This window comes from Podarcis melisellensis (genome assembly GCF_964234715.1).
Source record: "Podarcis melisellensis genome assembly, chromosome: 3".
NCBI classification, from domain to species: Eukaryota; Metazoa; Chordata; class Lepidosauria; order Squamata; family Lacertidae; genus Podarcis; species Podarcis melisellensis.
The window spans coordinates 2894376-2922352 of NC_138530.1; the positions used below are offsets into that span (position 1 = coordinate 2894376).

The window sequence follows — 27977 nt, forward strand, 5'->3', positions numbered from 1 at the left end:
GTGTGGATCAGGCTGAGTGTCTAGCTCATCTTCCATGTTTCAGACTGCATCAGCCACAGCCAGGGCTGGGACATGAGCAAAGGCCTCTCTAGCCCAAGCGCTAGAGGTCCGTATAGTTAAAGCTCTGGTTTTCCCAGTAGTGATGTATGGAAGTGAGAGCTGGACCATCAAGAAGGCTGATCGCCAAAGAATTGATACTTTTGAATTATGGTGCTGGAGGAGACTCTGGAGAGTCCCATGGACTGCAAGAAGATCCAACCTCTCCATTCTGAAGGAAATCAGCCCTGAGTGCTCACTGGAAGGACAGATCCTGAAGCTGAGGCTCCAAGACTTTGGCCACCTCATGAGAAGAGAAGACTCCCTGGAAAAGACCCTGATGTTGGGAAAGATGGAGGGCACAAGGAGAAGGGGATGACAGAGGACGAGGTGGTGGGACAGTGTTCTCGAAGCTACAAACATGAGTCTGACCCAACTGCGGGAGGCAGTGGAAGACAGGAGGGCCTGGCGTGCTCTGGTCCAGGGGGTCACAAAGAGGTGGACACGACTAAACAACAACAACAACAGCCCAAGCACTTAGAGGGGAACTGCTCTTGCAGACCAGAATCCTGTGGCCTGGTCTGGCCCTCAATACCAAGGGGTTGGGGGTCTCGCATGGGTTGCACGATCCTCAGCACGATCCTCAGCAAGAAGCAGATATTTGCAAACGATTCCTTCACGAATGCCTCTGTCTCTGCCTGAATACCTCCTCTCTCTGCCACCCCCTTCAAAAAGATGCTTGTTTGGTTTTCATTTTAAACGGGCATTTACTAAGCGCAACTAAGCCCAAATGTTCTGGGCTGCCACTGAGCTGCTTAAAGAGTCAACAGCAGGAGGAACGGTGGAGGCAAGATTTGTGGCTGCGCCTGGCAAACCACCGAAAGGCTCCCAGCTGCAGGACGGAAACCTTGCCGTAATCTCGGCATACGGAGAGCTCTGGGCAACCACCAAACTCTGCCAGCTTGTGCCACATTTTGTGCCAAGGGTAGGGGGGGAATGTGGCACGAGGGCAAAGGGCAAAGTGGAGATGATCAAATCAGTTCCAGTCTCTTCTTTTTCCAGTCTCAAGTTCAGCTCTTCACATCAGCTGATCTTTCCCAGCGTTGATTGTCCTGCTAGGAGTTAATGTTGGAGAACCGCTGAGGGTTTTTTTTCCCTAAGGAATTACCTACAGCTTCCCACCCGCTAACTCTCAACTAGCTCTGTGAAAGGCGCAAGCACATGCACACACACACAACTGCTTTTTCTCCAGTGCAGGAGAAAAAGCATTGCAGTTTCGAAGCCAGGGAAATGCGGTTTGCATGCAAACTGAAGCCCAGTCTGGGTGCTCCATGTCATAAAGATGCTTGGTCTGCATTTTGATCCTTCAGAGCTTCACGTGCCTTCATGAGCCCCGTACAATGACCCTGCAAAGTAGGCTGGGGTGGTTATTCCCCACAGTGCAAATGAAGGAACGCTGGCTTAGTTTGGGCCACTTACAGCACAGCACCTTATAGTTCTACTCGGAAGTAAGTCTCTCACTCAGTTCAGTGAGTCCCTGGTAAATGGGTGCAGGATAGTTGCCTAAGTGAATTTGCAGCCCAAGCTAAGTTCATCCTTTCAGCCCTTCCATTAGACTGGCTCTCAAAGATTAAAAACATCCTAAATTTGCCTTGTATCCTGAGGTCTAGAAAGGGACATTGTCATCCAGGGTTGCCATCCCAGTGATTCCCCCCCCCCTCCCCGAGATAATCCCAGTCTTCCATGTACTTGGAGCATAGGAATAAATCTTAGCCAAGAAATAAATCCTGCATTTTTTAAGAATGCAGGGGGGAAACCACAAAAAGCAACCCCACTCTAGCACAGTTCCCATTCGTTGCAAAGGAGATCTCCCCGGTGGATCATGCCCAGAGGAGGACCGTAGCTTTGCATGCAGAAGCTCTCAGGTTCAACCCCCGAGTAAGGCTGGGAACCGCCCGTGCATGGAACCCTAGAGAGCCGCTGCTGCCGGCCCGTGCAGACACCACTGGGCTAGATCAAGAAGGCGTTGCTTGATCTACGTTGCTAAAACTTTGCTTCTCCCTTCGGCTGTTGCACGGGCCAACTTTGTCACAGGAGGAGAGGGACACGAGCAGCGGTTGCAGAAGGGGTGAGTGGGGTGGGGAAGAGAACAGATCTGACCGAGGATCTGACGGTCAAGCGCTGCGCTCCCTTCCACTGTCTGCTCCGTTGCAAAGAAAAAAGCATCACTCACCTGTCGGGAGGAGAGCTCCTGCTCGATTCCTGGCCAGCCGGACCCTTTAAGGCTCGGAGCGCAACCTTCCCGGCTTATTTCAGGGGCTGCTCGTCTAAGCTCAAACCGCACAGCCAAACACTTCGGCCAAGGCGGCCGGCAGGAGCTCGGGGGAAAACGTGCGCTCACAATGACACCCACATCTCTCTTTGCGCTGCTGCTGGGCGACTGCTGCTGCTCCTTAAGTTGCCAAGCACAGCATCCTCGTTTCTCTGCCCTGCAAAGCGAAGCGGTGCCCGTGATGCTCCTCCCGCGGTGGTCCAGATGCAGAGAGACTGCCTCCTTGCAAACGGAGGAAAAGAGCGAGCTGTTGCAAAGGTTCCCACTCTGGGTGTGACGACAGAGGCTGGGAGAGGGAGCGGACTCGAGTCTCTGGGCTGTGTCCTCCCCCTTTGGGTGACAAGGAGGAAAGGAGGAGGGTCTGGGGTCTTAGCCGCGCCAGGAACTAGGGAGAGGGGAGGCGTTGCACACTGCTCGGGGGCTCCTGCGGACCCACAACAGCCCGGGCTGCTTCGATTTCTCCCTAAGCCTTTTGTTGCTGCAAGCGTTTCTGGAGGCAAGGGCTATGCATCTGTTCGGAACGGGGTTTGTTTTGAGAGAAGGGAGGGGAGGCTGCGAGAGATCCGGCGTGGAATCCGAAATCAGCAGCACCCGTGGGGGCAGGACTTTGGGGTGGACGCACAGGCTCTATGAAAAAAGAGGGGCCGCTCACCCCATCTGGAAGTCAGTGGGGTTCACCCCCAGAATCTAGCATTGCTGGAAAGGACCACTGTTCACAATGGGTTGGTTTGATGGGTAGCCTGAGTCGAAATTTGGTTTGATGGGTAGCTTTGAGCCAGCATTGCATGACGCTTAAGAGCGTCGGGCTAGGACCAGGGAGGGACCCGGGTTCGAAACCCCACTTGATTTCTCGCAGGGTGACATCATGGGGGGCAGTCACTGCCTCTCTCATGCTAACAAGGTTGCGGTGGGGATTATATGAGCAGCGAGGATAAAACCCACGTACGCCACTTTGAGCTTGGAGAGAAAGGTGGGCTGGGAACGCAATAAATGGGCACTGAAATGCTGACAGATAGATCTTGGGGATGCATCGCTGGCTTGTCCAAAGTGTGCCTGGCTTAGAGTGCGGCCTACCTCACAGGTTCATCTTGAGGATACAGTGGTACCTCGGGTTACATACACTTCAGGTTACAGATGCTTCAGGTTACAGACTCCGCTAACCCAGAAATATTACCTCGGGTTAATGTTATGTACTGAAGTTCTCACCCTGGGCCAGCAGGGGGATACTGTAGATAGTTTTCACTCAGGTCCACATATGCAAATAAGGGGTCGAAAGTGACGTTCAGTGATTGGATAGTTACAGAAAGTTGTTACAGTTACGTTGTACTGGAGCTCTATATAAGCAGGCTGGCTGAACCCTTCAGTTCTGTTCTGTTCTGGCCTGTGAATAAACAAGAGCTGTTTGGAGAATCGCTGTGTTGTCTGATATGTTCACCCTCAACTTAACAGTTAAGAACTTTGCTTCAGGATGAGAACAGAAATCGCGCAGCGGCAGCGGGAGGCCGCATTAGCTAAAGTGGTGCTTCAGGTTAAGAACAGTTTCAGGTTAAGTGCGGACCTCTGGAATGAATAAAGTACTTAACCCGAGGTACCACTGTATTTGCATAGTGCACCAAGGGGGTGACCCATGCATGCAAACTGCTGAGCACAAATTCAACCACCATTCTGGCATTTCCTCCATGTGTTTGGTCTGCGTAAAAGTTACGGCATTCGGTAATCTATTGGTCACCTTTTTTTAAAAAAGAAAACTTCCATAAAAATGCAAAACCACTTAGGGTTAGGGTGTGTGTGTCTTACTGATGTCATAAGGGCCAGCTGATCAGAGCCACCACTGTCAACTTTCGCTTCAAATGTTCCAAGTGTAAATCTAGCAAGATTTTTTAATTAAAAAACCCAGCAACAACCTGTTCTCAGTTATGGGTTTGCAATATCTGACGGCCCGTTTGCAATATTCTGCGCCCCATTTAGAAGCACCCTTGGACTTGGTTGAAGTTGGGGGTGGGGGTGGGGTGTCCAAAGGCTTCAGGGAAAGGGTAGGAGCTTTTGAGCTTTTGGAGAGAGATTTATAGAGACATCTCTCTCCATTTAGAGCCCAGCTCAGGACGGCTTAACAACACTGCACAACCACAATGCCTTGGCCATTAAGTTGCTGTGTTCATCCTCAGATCACCATTGTAAGGTGGACCAATTAGTATTTTATTTTTTTTCCCCAGCAGGAGGTTGACAGAGAGTGACGCCTGGGACTGTAAGTGGCAGAAGTAGAAGTGGGTCCCATCTCTCTGGGGGTTTCCGACCGAAATATAATTCTTAGTTTCCATGCAAATGTTGTGGGGTAGCCCTTAATGGATCGTGGCCAATAGCCAGGTTGCTTTGCTTGCTTTCATTAACATTACAGCGCTGAGTTGATTTAGAAGGTTTAACCAGGCAGGCAAGGTGAGACAGATGTGGGGCGTGAGCACTGCTAGATGCAACACTTTGGAGTTATTTTTCGGCAAAAGCCTTTAGTAGGAACAAAATGTGCCGCTAGGGGGCACTGCAGTCAACCAAACACCTCCCCATTCAGGAGGGGAGAGACCCACACGCTACCTCCTGATACCAGATATTGATTCATCTTTATCATTCTGCTCAAGCACAGAGAGAGGGTGTAGGAAGGAAGGATGGTCTGCCGAGTCCCTGGGGAATTAATTGGTGGAGGGGGTGTGTGTTTCAGAGCACCCAGCCTCCCTTAAATTGATTTTCAGAAGTGTGAAAGGAGGGCTTGGAATTCGCGCAAGGGATGGAGGCAGCTTTGAAAAGGGTATAAGCGGAGAATTACAAAGGAGCTTTGAAATAGCCGTGTACACAAGATGCCAATATTTCGGCTGACACCAGCTTCCCCACAGGAGCAGCAGCGCAGATATTGATTAATTTGTGGCAATTATGTTCCACCTTTTCCTCCCCAAGGTGCTCAAGGTGGCATATGTGGCTCACCCCCCCCCTCACCGAACAACAACTCTGCGAGGAAGGCAGGGACCGGCCCCCGAGGTCACCCAGGGAGCTTCGCGATGGCCAAGTAGGGATTCAAACCCTGCTCTCCCGGCTCCTAGTCGGATGCTCTTGTGGGATGTGAAACACAAGAGCAGCCAAGTACAACATTCCTAGAGTGAACATGTTTACACAGGGGGAGGAATGTTTGTCCAGCCAGCAGGTAAACTTCCTGTTTCCTTCTGGGGTGCAACAGACTTCATCTGCATGTGACTGGAGGTGGGCGTGGCCTCACCTGTGCAGGTAACAAAAGCATAGGACTGGCCGCCATCTCTCTCTCTTTGACTACATGCATCAAAGAAGCAACATCTGCTTAGCCAAAGGTGCTCTCTTGGCTTCCAGTCAGGAGAGTATCTTCGGCTAAGCAGATGTTACTTCTTCGATGATTGTAGTTGACTTCCAGCCCAGAGAGGACAAAGGGACTGTCTCCTTATGAGATAGTTTCCAGGTGTATGTTACTTTTCTAAGCTAAGTCTGCCTTCTGGGATTCATCTGTGAACAGAATGTGAGTGAGTAAACTCTTTTTATACTTTTATAGAAGACTGTGTCGTGCCTTATCTTTTAGGAGGGAATAAGGGGGAAATGCCAGAACAGTTATTATAGAGGCTTTAGCGAGCCTGAGCAAACGCATCCGCTGTGAGTTTAAAAAAGGGGAATGTTACTCTGCTAAATTGTGAACTTGTTAACACAAGTTGGAAAGGCTATAATCAAGCAATATATCCTCTCCTGCATCCCTGAACATTCTCACAGCTCTAACTGCTGCACCACACAGGCAGGCAGCCTTCATGGGGTTGTGCCTGGAGCTGTGTGTCGGATGGAGCGCCATGAGCTTCGTCTTAGGTGTCGGGTGGGCAGAGGTGGTGAGGCAATCACAGCTGCCCAAGTCCCTTCTGACTTACCCAGAGTTGGGGCAGTGCTGTGGAGTGGTTAGAGTATCAAACTGGGACCTGGGAGACCTGGATTCAGGTCCTCACTCAGTCACAAAGATCACTGTCAGTCACTTTCTCTCAGCCTAGCCTACCTTGCAAAGTTGTTGTGAGGCTAAAGCAGGGAGGTAGAGAATTATGTACACTGCCAGGAGCGTCTGGGAGGAGAGGATGAATATAAATGCAACAATAGCAACCAGAGGGTTGGGCTAGATGACCGGTGGGGTCCCTTCCAAACCTACCGTTTTATGATTCATGCATAACACGTTGGTCCACATACCTCAGTTTTGCCCCCACTGGCTGGCAGACGCTCTCCATGGTTTCAGAAAGGAAGAGCCCTACCTGAAGATACTGGGTATTATATATAAGTTGCATGTAAGCTACGCTGGCATTCTTAGAATCATAGAGCTGGAAGGGGCTCCAGCGGTCATCTAGTTCAACCCCCTGCGATGCAGGAATCACAGGCATGATTTATGTAAGTTACAGAATTTTGCCACAGGAGGCAGGGAGGCGAATAGCATCACTTTTGGCAGAAGAGGAAATGCAGTAGAATGGAAACAGTGCTGCGTGAGACAGTTATGGGCTGGATTGGAAACGGATGCCTTCTTAAATCCCTAAAATCCCTATTGGATGGATTTCCCCCCTAAATTTATTTTTGAATTCTGAATTTATTGTTATTCACGTCTTATACTGTATTTTATGCTAGTTTTTGTTGCATCAATTAAGTGCTTTAAATTTGTTGTCAGCCACCCTGAGCCTGGGAAGAGCAGGGTACAAATAAAAAATTATTATTATATTTATATTTACCCTCTACCCCTACCCTACGGCCCAGAATTAGCACCTGGTACCGCTTGTAGTGTGGGATTTTCCCGCACTGTGCAGGCAGGTGCGAGAACTGCAAAAGATGAGGCTTCTTTGAGCAGGAGGTGACCCACTCAGTGTCCCCACGAAATGAGGAAAGTACGTGCACCCAGAAAAAACATAAAAAATTACTGGAACCGATTCCACAATGAATGCCGAGACCTTTCTTTTAATGCTTTTGCGGACAGAGAACGGGATGCGCAGCTAAGATGTCTTCAGGGCGCTTCCTTCCACCCGGGTGGCTGGTTTCTCCGAAAGGCTGGTCATCTTGACCAGGAGGTCCTGGGATGCTTGGTCCAGCTGCTCGGCCAGGTGACTGGTCACCCGCAGCATCCTGTCCATTCCCCGCAAGTGTTCGTTTAACCTACGCAGAAAAGGAGGGAGAAAACAAGGAAAACCCTCTTTAGCCAAACGGGATAAAAACAAGAGGAAAGTGTTGTGGGCTTTTATGAGCAATCAGAAGAGGGAACACAAGAGCCTGTACTCTTTCCGCAGACATAACTGTCCGGATCTGCTTTCCAATGTCATAGCCCCCTCTGCAAGTGATGAACAGGAAGACCATTCGAAGGAACAGACTCCTAGCAGCAGCACCAGGGGCAAAGAGGAGCAGTCTAGCTGCGCTGGAGGAGGAGAAGGAAGGGGAGAGGCGCAAGGTTTTTGAATTGTGGTGCTGGAGGAGACTCTTGAGAGTCCCACGGACTGCAAGAAGATCCAACCTCTCCATTCTGAAGGAAATCAGCCCTGAGTGCTCACTGGAAGGACAGATCCTGAAGCTGAGGCTCCAGGACTTTGGCCACCTCATGAGAAGAGAAGACTCCCTGGAAAAGACCCTGATGTTGGGAAAGATGGAGGGCCCAAGGAGAAGGGGACGACAGAGGACGAGATGGTTGGACGGTGTTCTCGAAGCTACCAGCATGAGTTTGACCAAACTGCGGGAGGCAGTGGAAGACAGGAGTGCCTGGCGTGCTCTGAGCGCCACAACTCCAGAGTCAGCCACGACTGGACCTAATGGTCAGGGGTCCCTTTACCTTTACCAGGAATATATAGTGAGAGGCTCACACGAGCCTGCAACCAGCTATCTGCTGTGTGTGTGTTAGAAGGGGAATGTAAACTCTGCTAAGTAAAGGAACGGCTTCTGCTGGGGAGGGCGGGATATAAATAAGATTTATTATATAATAATAATAAACAATATATCCTCTCTTGCCACCCTGAACATGTCGGAAATTCAAGCCCATATCAGTAGAAACTGGCAAACAATCCCAGGCACTCGGCTTGATTCCCTGTTGACCTCCCTGGCTGCATTCCCCAGCAAGCGCAGGCTAGGTCTCGATCGGCGATTCTTCTCAAACGTGAGAAGAACACACACCCTCTTTCCTGCCTCCCTGGCAGGGGAAAGAGATAGACAGAAACGTATTTACATGCCTTTATTTCTGTCTTTGCAGCATTACAAAAAACATGACTGCTCTCTTCAAACTCCAGCAGTGTAGTGACAAACACTTCCTGTACTTCCTATACAGCTCTTATTACACTCTGAGCTAATTCCGGTGCTTCGCACTGTGAATTGACTGTCCCTCTGTTTCCCACGGGCAGTCCCAACATTCCCATCATGTTTACTTTTCAAGCTAGGACTTTGCAGCAGCATTGCTTCAATATTGTAACAGAACATTCCCACAATTCGGAAGTCCACATGGACCAGCAGCAGCTCTACAGAATTTCAAGCAGGGCAGAATTTCAAGCAGGGCGGAGCTGAGAGGGTGCCGCCAGGGGCGCTGCAATAATGGCGAACAACGGAAGGCAAGAGGCAGTGGAGGGGGGACAAATTTTGGCATCGCACAGGGTGCCACTGAAATTTTAAAGCCACTGGGTAGAGGTTCTCTCTGGAGACGCCATTGAGAATTGAAGCCGGGGCATTCAGCAAGCAAAGCCGATGGTGTATCACTAAATTCTGGGCTCCCCTGTGTCTAATGCCCATTCATTCTAGTAAAGGCAAAGGGACCCTTGACCATTAGGTCCAGTCATGGCCGACTCGGGTTGCGGCTCTCCTCTCGCTTTACTGGCCGAGGGAGCCGACGTACAGCTTCCGGGTCATGTAGCCAGCAGGACTAAGAGCCGCTTCTGGCGAACCAGAGCAGCACACGGAAATTCCGTTTACCTTCCCGCCAGAGTGGTACCTATTTATCTACTTGCACTTTGACATGCTTTCAACTTCTAGGTTGGCAGGAGCAGGGACCGAGCAACGAGAGCTCACCCCGTCGCTGGAATTCGAACCGACGACCTTCCGATTGGCAAGTCCTAGGCTCTGTGGTTTAACCCACAGCGCCACCCGCATCCCTCCCATTCATTTTATTGTGGTGCTATTAAGCAGGGAGGGGGGCTTGGGTGTTTTCAAGGGCACAGTGGGTGTGCAGGAGAGTGGGGGGCCAGGAATATGAGGACAGGAGGCAATGGAGACCGAGGAGCAAGATTTTAGCTTCTCTCTCTCTCTCCCCTGTTGGGACATGGCATCCATCGCGCAGGGAGCTGGTGGCTGAGTGAGTTACACAGCCGCAAAACCGCCGGCCAAATTCCAGCTCGGATGTGAAATTGAGCCGGGGCAATGTAAATTCCCCAGGAGAAACCCCTGAGAATCAGCAGAAAAAATATATAAAGAAATTGCTCTCGCTCAGCCAGTCCCAGACTCTCAGCATTGCGGGCTGAATGTACAAGCTTCTCTCCTTGCAACACGTAATGCAAGGCCTGCCGGAGAAGTTTATAAGAGGAGGCATGGCATGGAGAAAACCGAAAGAGAGAAATATTTTCTCCCTCGCTCATAGGACTAGAACTCATGGATGTCCAGAGAAGGTGAAGGTGGGAGGTTCAGGACAGGCAAAAGAAAGTCCTTATTCACACAGAACAGAGTTTACACTGGTCTTGACAGATCTGCATTGGCTCCCAGTACATTTCCGAGCACAATTCAAAGTGTTGGTGCTGACCTTTAAAGCCCTAAACGGTCCTGGTCCTGTACCACCTCCATCGTTCTGCCCAGACACTGAGGTCCAGCACTGAGGGTCTTCTGGCGGTTCCCTCATTGCGAGAAGTGAGGTTACAGGGAACCAGGCAGAGGGCCTTCTCAGTGGTGGCACCTACCCTGTGGAACGCCCTCCCACCAGATGTCAAAGAGAACTACTACCAGACTTTTAGAAGACATCCGAAGGCAGCCCTCTTTAGGGAAGCTTTTAATGTTTAACAGACCACTGTATTTTAATACTTTGTTGGAAGCCGCCCAGGGTGGCTGGGGAGACCCAGCCAGATGGGCAGGGTATAATATAATTATAATTTATTAAACTGTGGAACTCCCTGCCACATGAGGCAGTGCTGGCCACCATCCTAGATGGCTTTAAAAGAGCATTAGACAAATTCATGGAGGAGGAGGAGACTATGGGTGGCTATGAGCCACACGGGTTCTGCTCTGCCCTCCACAGTCAGAGGCAGCGATGCAACTGAATCCCAGTTGCTGGAAACCACAGGTGGTGAGAGTGATGCTCTTGTGCTCAGATCCTGCTTTTGGGTTCCACGCAATGGGCATCTGGTTGGTCACTGCGAAGGCAGGATGCTCAACTAGATGGGCCACTGGCTTAACCCAGCATTGGCCTAATCCGAGCAGATTTGTCCGTTTCAGCTCTCTCAGCTTCTCATAAACTCAACCCTCCACATTTCTGCAGGAATTTTTTGCAATTTTATTTTTTAAAAATAACCGTTGTGAAAATTTGGCAGCATTGCAGTACGAATTCCTCCTGATAGACCTATGTTTATATGTAGTTTTTACTTCCCCCCCCTGCAAATAATTCCCCCCAACATATTGCATTTCTGTATGGTATTTTCATGAATATATTCACTTCTATGCACACTTTGCTCTAGAAAAGTGTGGATTTCAAAGGCTGCATATTGTTTCATATGTTTCATGCTGTCCATGGTGGCGCAGGTCAATTCTGTGTCCAGGGCAGCTGTTTACCAGCTCCATCTGGTATGCAGGCTGACACTCTACCTGCCCGCAGACTGTCTGGTCAGAGTGGTGCATGCTCTGTTTATCTCCCTCTTGGACTACTGCAATGCGCTCTACGTGGGGCTACCTTTGAAGGTGACCTGGAAACTGCAATTAATCCAGAATGCAGCAGCTAGACTGGTGACTGGGAGCCGCTGCGGAGACCATATAACACCGGTCCTGAAAGACCTACATTGGCTCCCAGTACGTTTCCGAGCACAATTCAAAGTGTTGGTGCTGACCTTTAAAGCCCTAAACGGCCTCGGCCCAGTATACCTGAAGGAGCGTCTCCACCCCCATCGTCCAGCCCGGACACTGAGGTCCAGCACCGATGGCCTTCTGGCAGTTCCCTCGCTGCAAGAAGCCAAGTTACAGGGAACCAGGCAGAGGGCCTTCTCGGTAGTGGCACCCACCCTGTGGAATGCCCTTCCATCAGATGTCAAAAGAATAAACAACTATCTTACTTTTAGAAGACATCTGAAGGCATCTGAAGTTCTTAGAAGAACTTAGAAGTTTAGAAGACATCTGAAGTTCTTAATGTTTGATGTTTTATCGTGTTTTTAATATTCTGTTGGGAGCCACCCAGATGGGCAGGGTATAAATAAATAAAATAATAATAATAATTTCAGAAGGCGCAAACCAGGTAACTTTGCCTTTAAGTAGGAGCTGAAATCAATGTGTCCCCTGCCCGAGAAGGAAGGATTTCCTTTCCTCTGCCTGCCGGTTACTGTTGGGAAACTGTGTATGTGCAGCTACTCACACAGAGTCAATTAAGGTTTGGCAGGCAGCCAGAAGGCAATCTGAAGGAGTAAGTCTGCCTGGTGATAACAGAGGAATGGAGACAGCTCCCTGATTGGTCAAGCTCTCTCAAGGGAGTGATAATTAATGGCCTACCAACTGGAATGTGTTAGTTCAGTAGTTCAGGAGTTTAGTAGTTCTGTGTGTCAGTGTAGGAGTTGTGAGTCGTGTCAGAGAGAGCTAGCAAAAGATCGGTGTTCTGTTCCTGTAAATAGTCCACTGTATACAATAAACACCTAACTACAAGTTCCTGGTCCTGCTTCATCTATCCTGTCTGCAGCCAAGTCGCCAATTGCTTCCATGGATTCTGCGTGTACTCTGCTAGGTCAGCTAAGGTCCTGCAACTAGTCGGAAAGTTGCGAAACACCAATAGGTTTTGCCAATAGTTACTTCCTTGGCTGACCCAAGGTTCCAGTTTTACAAGAGATCTCCTTCCTTTCCACTCACCCTCCCGCTAATCCTGCAGAGGATGATATAGGATGTACAAAGCAGCTAGCTCTGTGCTCCATTGCTAAGCTCCGCAAAAAGAGCATCTGTTGTGAAGAAGCACCTACTTCTTTTTCTCGTCCTCTGCATGCAGATGATCATCTGCATGGATGTGTTCCTCCAACTCCTGCAGGAACTTTCCAAGGATCTCATGGAACTCCCCGTTGGCCTCTCTCACATCAGGAAGGGCTTGTGAAATGATGTCCTGGTACCTGGACTGACCAGCCTCCAGAGCTGCAGCCTCCTGAAGACTCTTCAGGTTGCCTCCAAGGTCCTCCAACAAGATCTTGAGATGGTCCAGCTCTTCCTGTGAGGCCGGCGTGGCAGTTGCCTGGGTCATTTGCATGCAAGAGCTCCCAGACCAGGGGATGTGAAATGTGAAGTCACAAAAGTCTGGATTTGGGGACTGATCTCCACGATCTTCTGGAGTTGGTCTCACCGTGGCATTGCCCAGTGATTCCTTTTCCTTGCTCTGAGCGGGTATAAGAAGACTCAGCCCTAGCAGCAGGCTCCAAACCCCGAGTGGTCTTGTTGTGACCTGGAAAACAAGGAAAGGCGAGTCACTATTCTCAGAGATGGGGTGTGGGTGGTTACACCTGAATTCAGTGTTGAGATGCTGCCGGGGAGATTGATGGGCAGCATCAATCAGTGGCATGAGCCTCCGATACGTTTAGAAGCTGTGCCCGCTCTTATCAGTAGAGTGAATAAATCCTCACAACAGAAGTGGCAGACAGAGACATGTGTAAGCATTATTTACAGCGTTTATTCAGCATAGTTCAGGAACAAAGGAAAAGCATGTCTGCTTCCCTTCGTCTCCAAGCAAAACAGAAATAGCAAAAGCAATATACAAACGTTCCCAGCAGACTGTGCTGGAAGTAAACAGTCATGTGACACACAACAGTCATGCCTGTTCCTTTTAAGGTGGAATGGAACTATATCCTTACATTCAGACCTGTTTTTCCAAGCCCAGTGCTTTTTCCCAGTGTGGAAAGAACTCAGTCAAGGGAGTTTGGGGTGTTTAGCCTGGGGGAGAGGAGACAGAGAGGTGATCGGATGGTCCAATTCAAATATCTGAAAGGCTTTCACATGGAAGGTGGAGCAAGTTTGTTTTCTGCTGTTCCAGGGGGTTGGGACCCGAACTAATGACTTCAAGCTACAAGAAAGGAGATTCCGACTAAACGTGAAGAAAAACTTTCTGACAGCAAGAGCTGTTCAACAGTGGAATGGGCTTCCTTGAGAGGTTGTAGACTCTCCTTCCTTGGAGGTTTTAAAGCAGAGGTTAGGTGGACATCTGTCATGGGTACTTTAGCTGTCATGGGCTGCTGCTGCTGCTTACGTGAGTGTGGGGAGGACCGCTCCCTCTCCTGCCAACTCCATCCGGCCTAGGGGGCGGGGCCTGCACTACCACTACAGTTTAGAGGCCTGAGCAGCTACCGGCAGCAATGGACAAAATGGTTTTAAATGTTTTAATCGCTTTTAATTTGCAGCACTTTAAATGGTGGTTGTTGTTTTTTATAATATTATATTATTTCATTATTTTATTTTTGCTTGGGGTGGGATAAGCACTGAGTCAGCACTATTGTTCCTTGCTTTGTTTTGTTTTATTATTATTATTATTCTGTTAAATTATTATATAGTTTGTATTTTGCCTTTTAAGGGGAAGGGTCATGGCTGCCTGGGAGTGGGCCTCAGCCAATAGATTGGGTGGGGCAGGTCCACAGGGGGAGATGTATTGGGACACCCGATCTCAGTGATTACGGGCAGGAGGAGGAGCTATGCTAAGACCAGACCATGTCAGTACCGAGGAGGCAGGTTTAGCCGTTGTTTGAGGACTATCCCTGCCTCCAGGTCTGGTCCTGACCGGAAGGATACAGTAATCAGCAAGGGAAACCCACATGACCTGAAAGTGTTGCTGTGCAATGCCAGGTCAATGATGAATAAAACCACTGCCATCCACGACCTGATTGTGGATGGAGGATTTGACCTGGCATGTGTGACAGAGACCTGGTTGGATGAAGCAGATGGGCCTGTCCTTGCCGCTGCTTGCCCACCAGGTTTCTCTTACGCACAGCAACCCAGGTCATGTGGGCGGGGAGGGGGGGTTGCAGTGATTTTTAGGAAGTCATTAGTCTGCACCAGGCGTCCTATTGGGAAGACCCAGTTTTCTGAGTGCATGTTCTGGAAGTTGGGCAATAGGGGCAGTACAGGATTCCTACTGGTGTACCGACCTCCCCGCTGCACCAAGGATTCCCTGCCCGAGCTGCTTCAGGTCGTGGCGGATATGCTCCTGGAGACACCTAGCTTGGTTGTCCTGGGGGATTTTAACATCCATGCCGACACGACCTTACAAGGGGCCGCTCGGGACTTCGTGGAAAGCATGGCCTCCATGGGGCTGTCCCTGAATAAGTCTGGCCCAACTCATAGCCACGGACATGCCTTAGACTTGGTGTTTACCTCTACGGATGTTGGTGATCTGACATTAGCTAAAAGCGAAACAAAAGAAGTGCCATGGTCAGATCACTTCCTGGTGCAACTAGACTTCTCTGCGACCCATCCCCTCTGCAGGGAGGTGGGACCGATTCGGATGGTCCGCCCCCGCCACTTAATGGATCCAATTGGCTTCCAGAGAGTGGTAGGGGATGCTTTATCCCAAGTTGATGGCCTTTCAGCTGATTCCCTGGTGGCACGCTGGAATGCGGAGCTAACCAGGGCAATTGACTGTCTGGCTCCGAAGCGCCCTCTCCGATTGCATGGAGCCCGGACAGCCCTGTGGTTTTCCCCAGAGCTGAGGGTGATGAAACAATCGTTGAGACGGCTAGAGCGCCGGTGGCGGAAAACTCATTCTGAATCAGACCGGACACGGGTTAGAGCTCAACGTCAAGCCTACAAAGTGGCAATGGCGACGGCGAAGAGGGCCTTCTTCGCCGCCTCCATTGCATCTGCAGAAAACAGCAGCAGGAGACTTTTTCAGGTGGTTCGCAGTTTATCGGAACCACCTGTACCACCGGGGCCTGGTAGGGACCCTAAGATCTCCTGCAATGCTTTTGCAAAGTTTTTTGCAGATAAAATCGCTCAGATTCAGAAGGAGGTAGACTCCACCGTGGGAGCAGGGCCAGGGCGGGAGAGTGCTAGAGTTCTGTCTGGTCCTGTTATATGGGATCAATTCCAATCTGTTACCTCCAAGGATGTGGACAGGCTGCTTGGACGAGTGAAACCGACCACCTGTCTCCTTGATCCTTGCCCATCCTGGCTGATAAAAGCGAGCCGGGAAGCGCTGGGCGATGGGCTCTGCGGGGTGGTGAATGCTTCCCTCTGTGAGGGAGCCTTCCCAGACCCACTGAAAGAGGCGGTCATTAAACCGCTTCTTAAAAAAACATCTTTAGACCCGGCCAATTTGGCCAACTATCGCCCAGTCTCAAATCTGCCATTCTTGGGCAAGGTGATTGAGCGGGTGGTTGCTGAACAACTCCAAGCACGCCTGGAGGAAACGGACCATTTGGATCCCTTCCAATCGGGATTCAGGCCTCACCATGGGACTGAAACTGCCTTGGTCGCGCTGGTTGATGATCTCCGGCGGGCTAGGGACAAAGGTGAGAGCTGTTTCCTAGTTCTGCTGGATCTCTCAGCGGCCTTTGACACCATCGACCATAACATCCTTCTGGACCGTCTTGAGGGGCTGGGAGCTGGGGGCACTGTCATACAGTGGTTCCGCTCCTTCCTCCTGGGCCGTGTCCAGAAAGTGGTGGGGGGGGTGAGTGTTCAGACCCCTGGGCTCTCACTTGTGGGGTGCCTCAGGGTTCTGTCCTCTCCCCCATGCTTTTTAATATCTATATGAAGCCGCTGGGAGAGATCATCAGGGGGTTTGGACTGGGTGTTCATCAGTATGCAGATGACACCCAGCTCTACCTCTCCTTTAAATCAGAACCAGTGAAGGCGGTGAAGGTCCTGTGTGAGTGCCTGGAGGCGGTTGGAGGTTGGATGGCGGCTAACAGATTGAGGTTGAATCCTGACAAGACAGAAGTACTGTTTTTGGGGGACAGGAGGCGGGCAGGTGTGGAGGATTCCCTGGTCCTGAATGTGCAGCCTGGGAGTCATTTTGGACTCACAGCTGTCCATGGAGGCACAGGTTAACTCTGTGTCCAGGGCAGCTGTCTACCAGCTCCACCTGGTACGCAGGCTAAGACCCTACCTCCCCGCGGACTGTCTCGCCAGAGTGGTGCATGCTCTAGTTATCTCACGCTTGGACTACTGCAACGCGCTCTACGTGGGGCTACCTTTGAAGGTGACCCGGAAACTGCAATTAATCCAGAATGCGGCAGCTAGACTGGCGACTGGGAGTGGCCGCCGGGACCACATAACACCGGTTCTGAGAGATCTGCACTGGCTCCCAGTACGTTTCCGAGCACGATTCAAAGTGTTGGTGCTGACCTTTAAAGCCCTAAACGGCCTCGGTCCTGTATACCTGAAGGAACGTCTCCACCCCCATCGTTCAGCCCGGACACTGAGATCCAGCGCCGAGGGCCTTCTGGCGGTTCCCTCATTGCGAGAAGTGAGGCTACAGGGAACCAGACAGAGGGCCTTCTCGGTAGTGGCGCCCGCCCTGTGGAACGCCCTCCCATCAGATGTCAAAGAGATAAAGAATTACCTGACATTCAGAAAACATCTTAAGGCAGCCCTGTTCAGGGAAGTTTTTAATATGTAATGCTGTACTGTTTTTAACACTGATTGGGAGCTGCCCAGAGTGGCTGGGGAAACTCAGCCAGATGGGCGGGGTATAAATAATAAATTATTATTATTATTATTATTATTAGCTGAGATTCCCGCGTTGAAGGGGTTGGACTAGATGATCCCAGGACCCTTCCAACTCTACAATTCTATGAGTCTATGAAAAGGCAGGACAGAGGTTCTCCAATTAACTAACTAACTAACTAACTAACTAACTAACTAACTAACTAACGTAGTTGTGAATTGCCCTGGGCATAGGATGGTATATAAATTTAATTAACAACAACAAGAACTGCTACTACCTTGTAAGCTGATTGGCACAAAAAAGCCCCTCACCTCCATTACCAACCTCCTTTACTTTTTTAATTTTTATTGGAAATTTTATTTGCAACATAACATAAACCCTTACACACACACCCCCGATACAGAAATCCACCCTCATTAAACGTGAACATAACATACAATAAGCATAACATAAAACAATACAAACAACCAAATAAAAGACTTCCTTTATCCTGTATCTGGCCTCCTTATTTACTTCTTAGAAGCTGTTTCCTTTATGAATAGTTATTAAGATTTTTGTAATTAGAACTTAAATATCCACAAAGTCTCCTGCAGACGTTAATCGAAACAAGTCCAGGTATGTATTTTAGGGCACTGTTTTGCGAAGTATTCTCTGCATTTCGCCCATGCTTTTTGAAACTCTTGTCTAGTGTGATCTCTAATTGCCTCAATCTAGCCAGTTCAATGTACTCTAACAGTTTGTCTTGCCATTCATTTTTTGTTGGCACAATTTCTTTTCCCCAGTTTTTAGCAATTAGGATCACCAACCTCCTTTTTGTTCAGCTCGTCCTTGCAATAATTTGCGTCCAGATTCCCTTCCTGCCAGGAAAGCAATCATTACAGCTTTGCTGTTGGCAACCAGCAGCCGTCCCCTGGCAAGAACCACCTGGCCACCTGCCACGGCTGTCTCTTGCCCACCTGTGCCCTGCACAACCCAACAGCCGCACAAAAACGATCTGCCTTGCTAAGGTTTCCCCCTCTTTCCTTCCGGTGTTCAGTCCCGAAAAACCCAGCACTCGGTATTCTCCCCAGAGGCATCCAACATCCCACAAAAGGAGGCACTTATTTATGTAGTGCACGGTTAATCTATGGAACTCCCTGTTGCAGGAAGCAGTGGTGAATACCAACTGAGATGGCTTTCTGAGAAGATTAGACAAACCCAGGGAAGGCTACCCTAATCAGGAGTAACAATGCTTCTGTGGACTCTCCTTCCTTGAAGGTTTGTAAGCAGAGGCTGGAGGGCCATCTGTCATGGATGCTTTAGCTTAGATTCCTGAAATCCAGGGGGTTGGACTTGATGACCCCTGGGGTCCCTTCCAACTCTACCATTCTACGGTTCTGAATACCATTTGCTGGAAACCGCAAGAAGACAGAGGACTTTTGAGCACAAAGAATGACAGAACAGGATGATGGTCTAGATGGGTCATTGGCCTTATCCAACAAACTCTTCTCATGTGCTTAATTACTGCCTTTAATCCTTAATCTCCCAGGACATTCCATACAAGATCTCAAAGTAGCTGTCTTATTACAAAAGAATTTCAGAAATAGACTGGAAAGAGAAGTTGCTGAATGGCAACTCATTACCAAACTTAAAACTATGGAGAGACCTGGTCTGAATAGAGACATTGGATTCTTATCTCATTATACATAATAAAGCTATTTTTGGCCATCTCACCCCTTGCTTTTTCCTGTAAGACCAATTGCAGTCGTTAACAGGCATCAACAGGTTTACCACACCTATCAGCCAATCACCCATTCCCACCCGCCTTCTGAGTAATACCCCTCCACACCCTCTCAAAAAGCAGAGACATCACCTTGCCGACAAAGGTCCGTATAGTTAAAGCTATGGTTTTCCCAGTAGTGATGTATAGAAGTGAGAGCTGGACCATAAAGAAGGCTGATCACTGAAGAATGGATGCTTTTGAATTATGGTGCTGGAGGAGACTCTTGAGGGTTCCGTGGACTGCAAGAAGATCAAACCTATCTATTCTTAAGGAAATTAGCCCTGAGTGCTCACTGGATGGACAGATCCTGAAGCTGAGGCTCCAAGACTTTGGCCACCTCATGAGAAGAGAAGACCCTGATGTTGGGAAAGATGGAGGGCACAAGGAGAACGGGACAACAGAGGACGAGATGGTTGGACAGTGTTCTCAAAGCTACCAGCATGAGTTTGACCAAACTGCAGGAGGCAGTGGAAGACAGGAGGGCCTGGCGTGCTCTGGTCCAGGGGGTCACGACGAGTCGGACACGACTAAACGACTAAACAACAACCCTCTCACTATATTTAAGGGTCTGGTGACTTCTGTTTCAGTATATCTGAAGAAGTGTGCATGCACACAAAAGCTCATACCAAGAACAAACTTAGTTGGTCTCTAAGGTGCTACTGGAAGGAATTTTTTTCTTGGTATGGTTAGGGTTGTTGTTGTTTAGTCGTGTCCGACTCTTCGTTAGGGTTAGGGATTAGCGATAGGGGAAATAGTTTATTTTACGTTTCTGAATGCCAGCTGTTGGAAACCACAGAGAGTGCTCTTGCATTGAAATCCTGTTTGCAAGTTTCCCACAATGATCAGCCATCCATAGGCCCCTGGCCTGATCCGGCAGACTCCTCTGAGGCTCTTAAGGTTTCCAGCAACTCCATTTGGTGCTCAGTGACAGAACCCAGCACACTGGATTTTCCCTAGAGGCATCCAATATCCTGCAAGGGAAATGGAGGAGTTTCTCGTTCTCTCTCTCTCTCCCCCTCTGGCTGGCCTTTAGGGTAGAGTCTTTTTTGGCATTGCTTCCTGCAGAACTTGCTGAGCCCTTCCTGGCTGCCAGAAGCTTCCTCCAGCAAAATACTCAAAGGCAGGTTTTGGTGGCCAAATTAAGTTCGGCTCTAATTAATCCATGAAGCCAGATAGAGATGGAGACAGAATCTGTTGGAAGGAAGCAATGTTTGTTTTTGTTTGTTTGTTTGTTTGTTTGTTTGTTTGTTTCATTGATCTCCCATCTCTCCTCCAAGATGCTCAAGTTGGCCAACACAGTTCTCCCTCTCCCCCACCATTTGATCCTCACAATACAACCCTGTGAGGTATGCCAAGTTGAGAGGCTGTGACTGGTCATTTGAAGCCCTGGTGCGACACCAAGACTCTAACCACTACTCCACTCTGCCTCTGCACTGGAGTATCTCTACACCATCCTTCATGGCAGAAAAAAAGCCTTTCCAAAGTGGCTCTTGTAAAGAAAGGTTGAACTATAAACTCGTAGAATCACAGAAAATATAGGAATCTGGCTTACAACTACCTGAATGCCTTAAAACAAGTAAGACCATTGGTCCATCGAACTGGGTATCATCTAATTTGACTGGCAGGGGTGCCAACTTGAATAAAATATTGAGATAGCAGCATGAGGGCTGAGCAGGGGGTGTCAAAGGTTGCTGAGGGCCACCAATGAAGGCACTGGGGGCCACATACAGCCCTCGGGACCACCCTGGGCTAAACTAAGACTGTTGCCTATTACCTGCCCATACATGCCCTCCAACATTTCTCTGATGAAAATAGGGACATCCTATTCCATCATCATTGGGACACGGGTGGTGCTGTGGGTTAAACCACAGAGCCTAGGACTTGCCAATCAGAAGGTTGGCGGTTCGAATCCCCACGACGGGGTGAGCTCCCATTGCTCAGTCCCTGTTCCTGCCAACCTAGCAGTTCGAAAGCACATCAAAGTGCAAGTAGATAAATAGGTACCGCTCTGGTGGGGAGGTAAACGGCGTTTCCGTGCACTGCTCTGGTTCGCCAGAAGCAGCTTAGTCCTGCTGGCCACATGACCCGGAAGCTGTACGCCAGCTCCCTTGGCCAATAAAGCGAAATGAGCGCTGCAACCCCAGAGTCGGTCACAACTGGACCTAATGGTCAGGGGCCCTTTACCTTTACCTATTCCATCATCATCATCATCATCATCATCATCCCCTACTCATCTGACTGGGGTTGCCCCAGCCACTCTGGATGGCTTCCAACGTATATAAAAGCATAATAAAGCATTAAACATTTTTAAAAACCTTCCCCATACATTGCTGCCTTCAGATGTATTCTAAAGGTTGTATACGTCCTTACCTTCTTGGCTTGGAGTTGCATAACTCCATACCCTCCAACATTTCTCCAATGAAAATAGGGATGTCCCAAGGAAAAGGAGAGGGACATGGGTGGTGCTGTGGGTTAAACCACAAAGCCTAGGACTTGCTGATCAGAAGGTAGGCGGTTCGAATCCCCGCGACGGGGTGAGTTCCCGTTGCTCGGTCCCTGCTCTGCCAACCCAGTAGTTCAAAAGTACGTCAAAGTGCAGGTAGATAAATAGGTACCGCTCCGGCGGGAAGGTAAACGCCATTTCCGTGCGCTGCTCTGGTTCGCCAGAAGCGGCTTAGTCATGCTGGCCACATGACCCGGAAGCTGTATGCCGGCTCCCTCGGCCAAGAAAGCGAGATGAGCGCCGCAACCCCAGAGTCGACCACGACTGGACCTAATGGTCAGGGGCCCCTTTACCTTTACCTAAGGAAAAGTGGGACATTCTGGGATCAAATCAGAAACTGGGATGGCTTCTGTAGATCTGGGACTGTCCCTGGAAAATAGGGACACTTGGAGGGTCTGCCCAGCAGTGGAGGAAGCTGTGAGCCACCCATTGTGCGAACAGGATCTTGAACTAGATGGGCCATTGGCCTGATCTAGCAGGCTCGCCTTTTGTCTGCATGTTCTTCCTGGTACTTTGCAAAAGCGATGAGTGGCATCTGTTCCTACCCGGAATTTTACAGCTGACCCCTCTCTGTCGGGGGTCTTTATGCTTCACCCCACAAATGCATTCCAGGGTGCCTGTTTCCCTGAGCAAAGCTTTCAGCATTTTGGATTTCGTAGCTGTGCGAAGCCCGCCGACTGCTCTCTCCCAATTCATTTCTGATTCCCTCCCTTGCATGATCCAAACCAGCTGCCTATTAAGTGCAGACTACAAAGGCAGGCCTTTTTGTTTCCCGGCAAGTCACAGCCTTGCCTTTTCCAGAGAACCTGCGCTGCTGCCAGATGGCATCCGAACAGACTTCTAATTCTAGATACTTCCTTTGAATCGCAGTCAGGGAGTGAATTAAGGAGTCAGGAACTGTGCTGAATGGCCGTCCCACCTCCCAGGATGAGACCACACCCTGCTCTGTCCCCTCTTCTTGTGGGGCATGGATGACCCAGCCCTAGTTAAGAACAGGAGCAGGGAACAACAGTGGACTTCCAGTTGTTGTGGGTTCACAGACCCTCCAAGTGCTCCTATTTTCCAGGGACAGTTCTGGATTTACAGAAGCCATACTGGTTTCTGATTTGATCCCAGTGTTATTTATTCAGTGGTCTCTGTTTGCCTGAGCTCGAGTCTGGATTAAGGATTCTGAGCTCCTAATTCAACACATGTTGTCCAATCACAGAACGTTTCAGGATTCGGGCCGCTGCCATTGGCCCTTGAACTTGCGATTCGCAGGTTGGAAGTTTAGACAGCCAATCACGTTGGGAGTGGGAGTGGCCCAGGCTTTCAGAAATATATATAAGCAGTTGCTTTGCCCCTGTTTCCCAGTTATGTAGATCAAGAAAGGTTCTTGCTGTTATCGCTGTGTCTTGCCTTGTGGGAACCAACCTACAATTCACTGGTGACCAGGTCCAGACAGAGGGGGGCCATATGGGCCATTTGGCCCAGGCCTCCGATTCCAAAGGGGGACTCGGTCAGCATATTCACAATCAAATAAGAAGACGGATAAGTTTTACCGTAATTATAATTATAATTTAATTATAATTAATAGTCAAATTTGTCTACTTAAAAATGCATTATTGAACTATTAAAAAGCATCTTAAAAAGCAGAGACATCACCTTGCCAACAAAGGTGCTTATAGTTAAAGCCATGGTTTTCCCAGTAGTGATGTATGGAAGTGAGAGCTGGACCATAAAGAAGGCTGATCGCCGAAGAATTGATGCTTTTGAATTATGGTGCTGGAGGAGACTCTTGAGAGTCCCATGGACAGCAAGAAGATCAAACCTCTCCATTCTGAAGGAAATCAGCCCTGAGTGCTCACTGGAAGGACAGATCCTGAAGCTAAGGCTCCAAGACTTTGGCCACCTCATGAGAAGAGAAGACTCCCTGGAAAAGACCCTGATGTTGGGAAAGATGGAGGGCCCAAGGAGAAGGGGACGACAGAGGACGAGATGGTGGGACAGTGTTCTCAAAGCTACCAGCATGAGTTTGACCAAACTGCGGGAGGCAGTGGAAGACAGGAGTGCCTGGCGTGCTCTGGTCCAGGGGGAAATCACTGGCTGAAGCCACAAGGCCGATCACACAGAGCGGCCGTCATGACCACCCAGGGCCACATCAAGGAATTTGACACCACGGTTCCAGGGAAATAGGACTCCTATGCCACCCGGCTGGAGTTCTTCCTCGCAGCCAATAGGGTGACTGACCCCAAACTGAAGTGGGCTACACTGTCAGTGTGTGGGGTCCTGCTACATTCAAGATGGCCCTGGCTCTGGTGGCCACAGCCAAGCTGAGCGATACAACGTTCAATGCAATCATGCTAAAGCTGCAGACCCACTTTGTGTTAGAATTCCTGCTCCATGATTGCAGGACCAGTGGTCAGGGATGATGTAGTCTCAAAAACTTCTGGAGGACCGAGTTTGAGGAAGCCTGCCTTAGAACAGTGATGGCCAAACTTTGCCCTCCAGCTGTTGTGGGACTACAGTTCCCATCTTCCCTGACCACTGGTCCTGTTAGCTAGGGATCATGGGAGTTGTAGTCCCAAAACAGCTGGAGGGCCAAGTTTGGCCATCACTGCCTTAGAACGTCCCTCTTTTCATGAGAGTAATGTTGGAGGGTATGCTTCTGCAAATCCGGGACTGTCTCCCCCAAATAGGGGCACTTGGAGGGTCTTTCATCTGTCTTGATTCTTCCAATATTCAGCTTCATGGTTCTAGCGTTATGAGAGGGGAAGAGAACCATTTCTCTATTCGCTTTCTCCATGCTGTGCATAACTATGCGGAAGGTTAATTATGCTGAAGGATAATTATGGGGCAATGGGAGATGTGGGGAAATGATTGCTTGACGCAATGTTGTACAACCTCCCTGAAAACCAATCAGAATGGATGTTCAGTAAAGAGCTGACACCATCCAACCTTTACCCTGGCTTTTGACAAATTTCCAGGACCAACTTTATTCTCGCAATGTTAAGCTGCTTTAGGCTGTTTTTAATATTGTGCCGTGCTATATTTCAATATGAATGTTGCATGTTAGTTGCAACCTCCCCTGGGGCCCTAGGGTGAAGGGCGGGTAACAAATTTCAATATGAATAAGAACAATGCCATTTAAGCGAGTTGCTGCCGTAACCATATCTGGTGGCCGTGAGCTGTACTGTCCACATCACATGGTTTGGTAATTTTTATTTTTCCAGATATTCTGCGTTCTTTTTCAGGCGTTAAGGGTCTGGTATTCACCAGACAATGAATCCCTTTCAGAGCAGGTTTGGAAAGGCCTGAAAAAACATGATCTCAGACAAGCACAAGAAAGAGGAAAAACATATGATCAGCCCTGGCTTTGAAAGGGCCACCAAATGCCTGGCCCACAAAGGATTTATTTTCGCATCACCAAGTTCTTAACCACACAGCATCGTATTTCCCTGGACTCTGCCTTTCCCATTCAAAGCCTCTTTTCTCTCTCATCTTCTGCAGATGCTTACATACCCTCCAACATTTCTCGGATGAAAACAGGGGTGTCCTATTCCATAATAACATTAACAACAACCATTTTACCGTACTACTTATGCCCTGCCCATCTGACTGAGTTGCCCCAGCCACTCTGGGTGGCTTCCAACAAATATAAAGGTAAAGGAACCCCTGACCATTAGGTCCAGTTATGACCGAATCTGGGGTTGCAGTGTTCATCTCGCTTTACTGGCCGAGGGAGCCGGCATACAGCTTCCGGGTCATGTGGCCAGCATGACTAAGCCGCTTCTGGCAAACCAGAGCAGCGCACGGAAACACCGTTTACCTTCCCGCCGGAGTGGTACCTATTTATCTACTTGCACTTTGACGTGTTTTCGAACTGCTAGGTTGGCAGGAGCAGGGACCGAGCAATGGGAACTCACCCCGTCGCGGGGATTCGAACCGTCGACCTTCTGATCGGCAAGTCCTAGGCTCTGTGGTTTAACCCAAAGCGCCACCCGCGTCCCATATAAAAACATAATAAAACATTTTAAAAAAAACCTTCCCTATATAGGGATTGCCTTTCAATGGCTTGGGTGTCAGATAACTCCATACACTCCGACATTTCTCTGATGAAAATAGAGACGTTCGGGGGGGGAGCTTGGGGGGATAATGATATTTTGTTCTGTTGCTTAAGGTTTGTGCAGGTTTTTTGTGTCAGCGTCACCTTGTATGTGTTATGTCACTGTTGAATTGCTTGGAAAATTCTTATATTTATATCTCTTTCTTTCTTTTTAAATTTTATTCATTTTTCTTTTTCATTCATTACATACATCTCAAATTCTTAACATTTACTATATATTCCTCTCTCCCCTCCAGGGCTTCCCCCAACTTCCGCTTCTGGTTTGTCTCTCTTTTCACCCACTTTGCTATCTCCTAACAGAAAAAGTTGTTAATAGCATAACATCAAGCCTAAAAACCTAAAAATAAACTAAATACACCATAATATTTCACTATTTTTTAAACATTTTCTAATACTAATAATTTCTAATACTTCTAATAATTTCTAATTTCTAATAATAATAATACTAATAATTTCTAATAATGTGAATGTTTATTTAAATCCTGCCATCAAGTCTATTGACCTTCTTTGCTTCTGCAAATATAATATAAATAGTTCCCATTCTTTTTCAAAGTCACGGTTGTCTTTTTCTCTTAATCTATCTGACATTTTTGCCAGTTCTGCAATTTCTCTTGCCATTGTTCTTTAGTTGGCATTTCTCCCGTCTTCCAATTTTGTGCAATCAACATTCTTGCTGCTGTAGTGGCATACATAAATAAAGTCCTTATTTCTTTTGGTATGTCTATCTCTTTCAAGATGCCCCCAATGAAGGAATTTCAGGAAAAAAACCGCTTTGGGCGTTTTAGTAAATTGTTTGTGGCACTCCTGAGAACTCACACACAAGTTATTTGGGGCTGGACTAGATGGCCCTTGGAGTCCCTTCCAACTATACAATTATACGATTCTCTTTTGGTTTTGTGCAGTGCATTCCGTGTTTTTGGTTTCTGTAGTTGTTTACACACACACACACAGCAAAATCTTGGAGACCCAATCTTGGAGAAAGAAAGAAAATAGCAGAGGGAGGATGAATGGATCTGATGAGGTCCATGACACTGGGAGATGTTTTGGATTTTGTTTACCCTTCCCCCCATTACATTTTCCCTAAATGTTTTCCTTAATTTGCATATGCAGATGAAGTAGTCAGTGTTATGACTTATGGTCCTGTGTGCCTGCCCCGCTGGTCTTTTAAGAATCTAGCTTCCCCTCTTTAGAACCACCGCTATTTTTTTCTCACGTGCAATGAATGTTCCTTTAACAGATAAGTTAACTGACTAAATCTCAAATGATCAATTGAGTAAGGTTTTGTTGTTGTTTTTTAGATGACCCTAGCCTGGCTTTTAATGACAATGCAGAGTAGCAAACTCGACCAGCATTAGTGCTGTGAGGTCGCTTTCAGACAACCTGCCCATTGAGCTTCCATCCCAATTTGCTTGTCACACGCTTTGCCGGGAGGTTAGGCAAAATTATTGCACATTTGTTCTGATTTGCTTGTGGGGAGGTTAGACTGAAAAGCATTTGCCACACCTGCCCTGTTCCAGGTACTAATGGTTTCTCAGAATGCAAGTTGGACAACAACTAATTTGAAAGCCGCTTCAAGACAGTAATAGACAGCAGATCAACTCCACCTTCTCCCTTCACACAAAACACCTATTTTTAATATGCTGGGCAGAGATAATATGAACCAAAAAGTCTCCGACTCACCATGGCAGAGATCTGTCCGGTGCAATTCAGTGCGAACTTCAGCAGTGGATCAGAGTGACAGCTGTCCTCCAACGTCAGCGATGCAATGGGCAATTTAAAAACGTCTCTGGGAGACGTCTGCCCTAAGATCTCCTCCAGCGATCTCTCTGGAATTCCCTGTGGGTCAGTTATGGATTCAACCCAAGTCCATCTACCAGTCAAGAGAGCCAGCTCTGTGCATGAGGAGGCTAGACAGACGGACCGTGTCAGCAGAAAGCGTTTGTTGCGAGCGCAGTTTCCTTCCTTCGCTGTGCCGTGGCAGTGTGTGTGTTTTCAATTTACTTAACTTCTGAGGAATGCTAATGACTGACCAAGAGAGAGAGAGAGAGAGAGAGAGAGAGAGAGAGAGAGAGAGAGAGAGTGTGTGTTAGAGATCTGGTTTAAAAGAGGAAAAAGGAGGCCCAACGCTGAGGAAGCAAAAAAGGAACATGCCGTTCTCACCATCAGTAACAACAGGGCTGGATTTTGGCTTTAGGAAGCAGCAAGCCATGATATTGCCATGGACGGGCTGCAGCTCAGTGGAAGAGCACTCATAGAATCATAGAGTTGGAAGAGACCACAAGGGCCATCGAGTCCAACCCCCTGCCAAGCAGGAAACACCATCAGAGCATTCCTGACATATGGTTGTCAAGCCTCTGCTTAAAGACCTCCAAA

At 48.6% G+C, this 27977-nt stretch overlaps 1 protein-coding gene across 1 annotated transcript; it reads right to left on the reverse strand.

Annotated features, from left to right (window-relative positions):
• Nucleotides 1-7328: 7328 nt before the first annotated feature.
• On the reverse strand, nucleotides 7329-27653 carry LOC309365884 (uncharacterized protein). Its single transcript, XM_081904478.1, has 3 exons — nucleotides 27285-27653; nucleotides 12553-13022; nucleotides 7329-7543 (listed from the first exon to the last, which is right to left on the reverse strand). Exons 1-3 carry the CDS (start codon nucleotides 27285-27287, stop codon nucleotides 7384-7386), a joined length of 633 nt encoding a protein of 210 aa, XP_081760604.1. The 5' UTR covers nucleotides 27288-27653; the 3' UTR covers nucleotides 7329-7383.
• Between the last annotated feature and the right edge of the window lie 324 nt (nucleotides 27654-27977).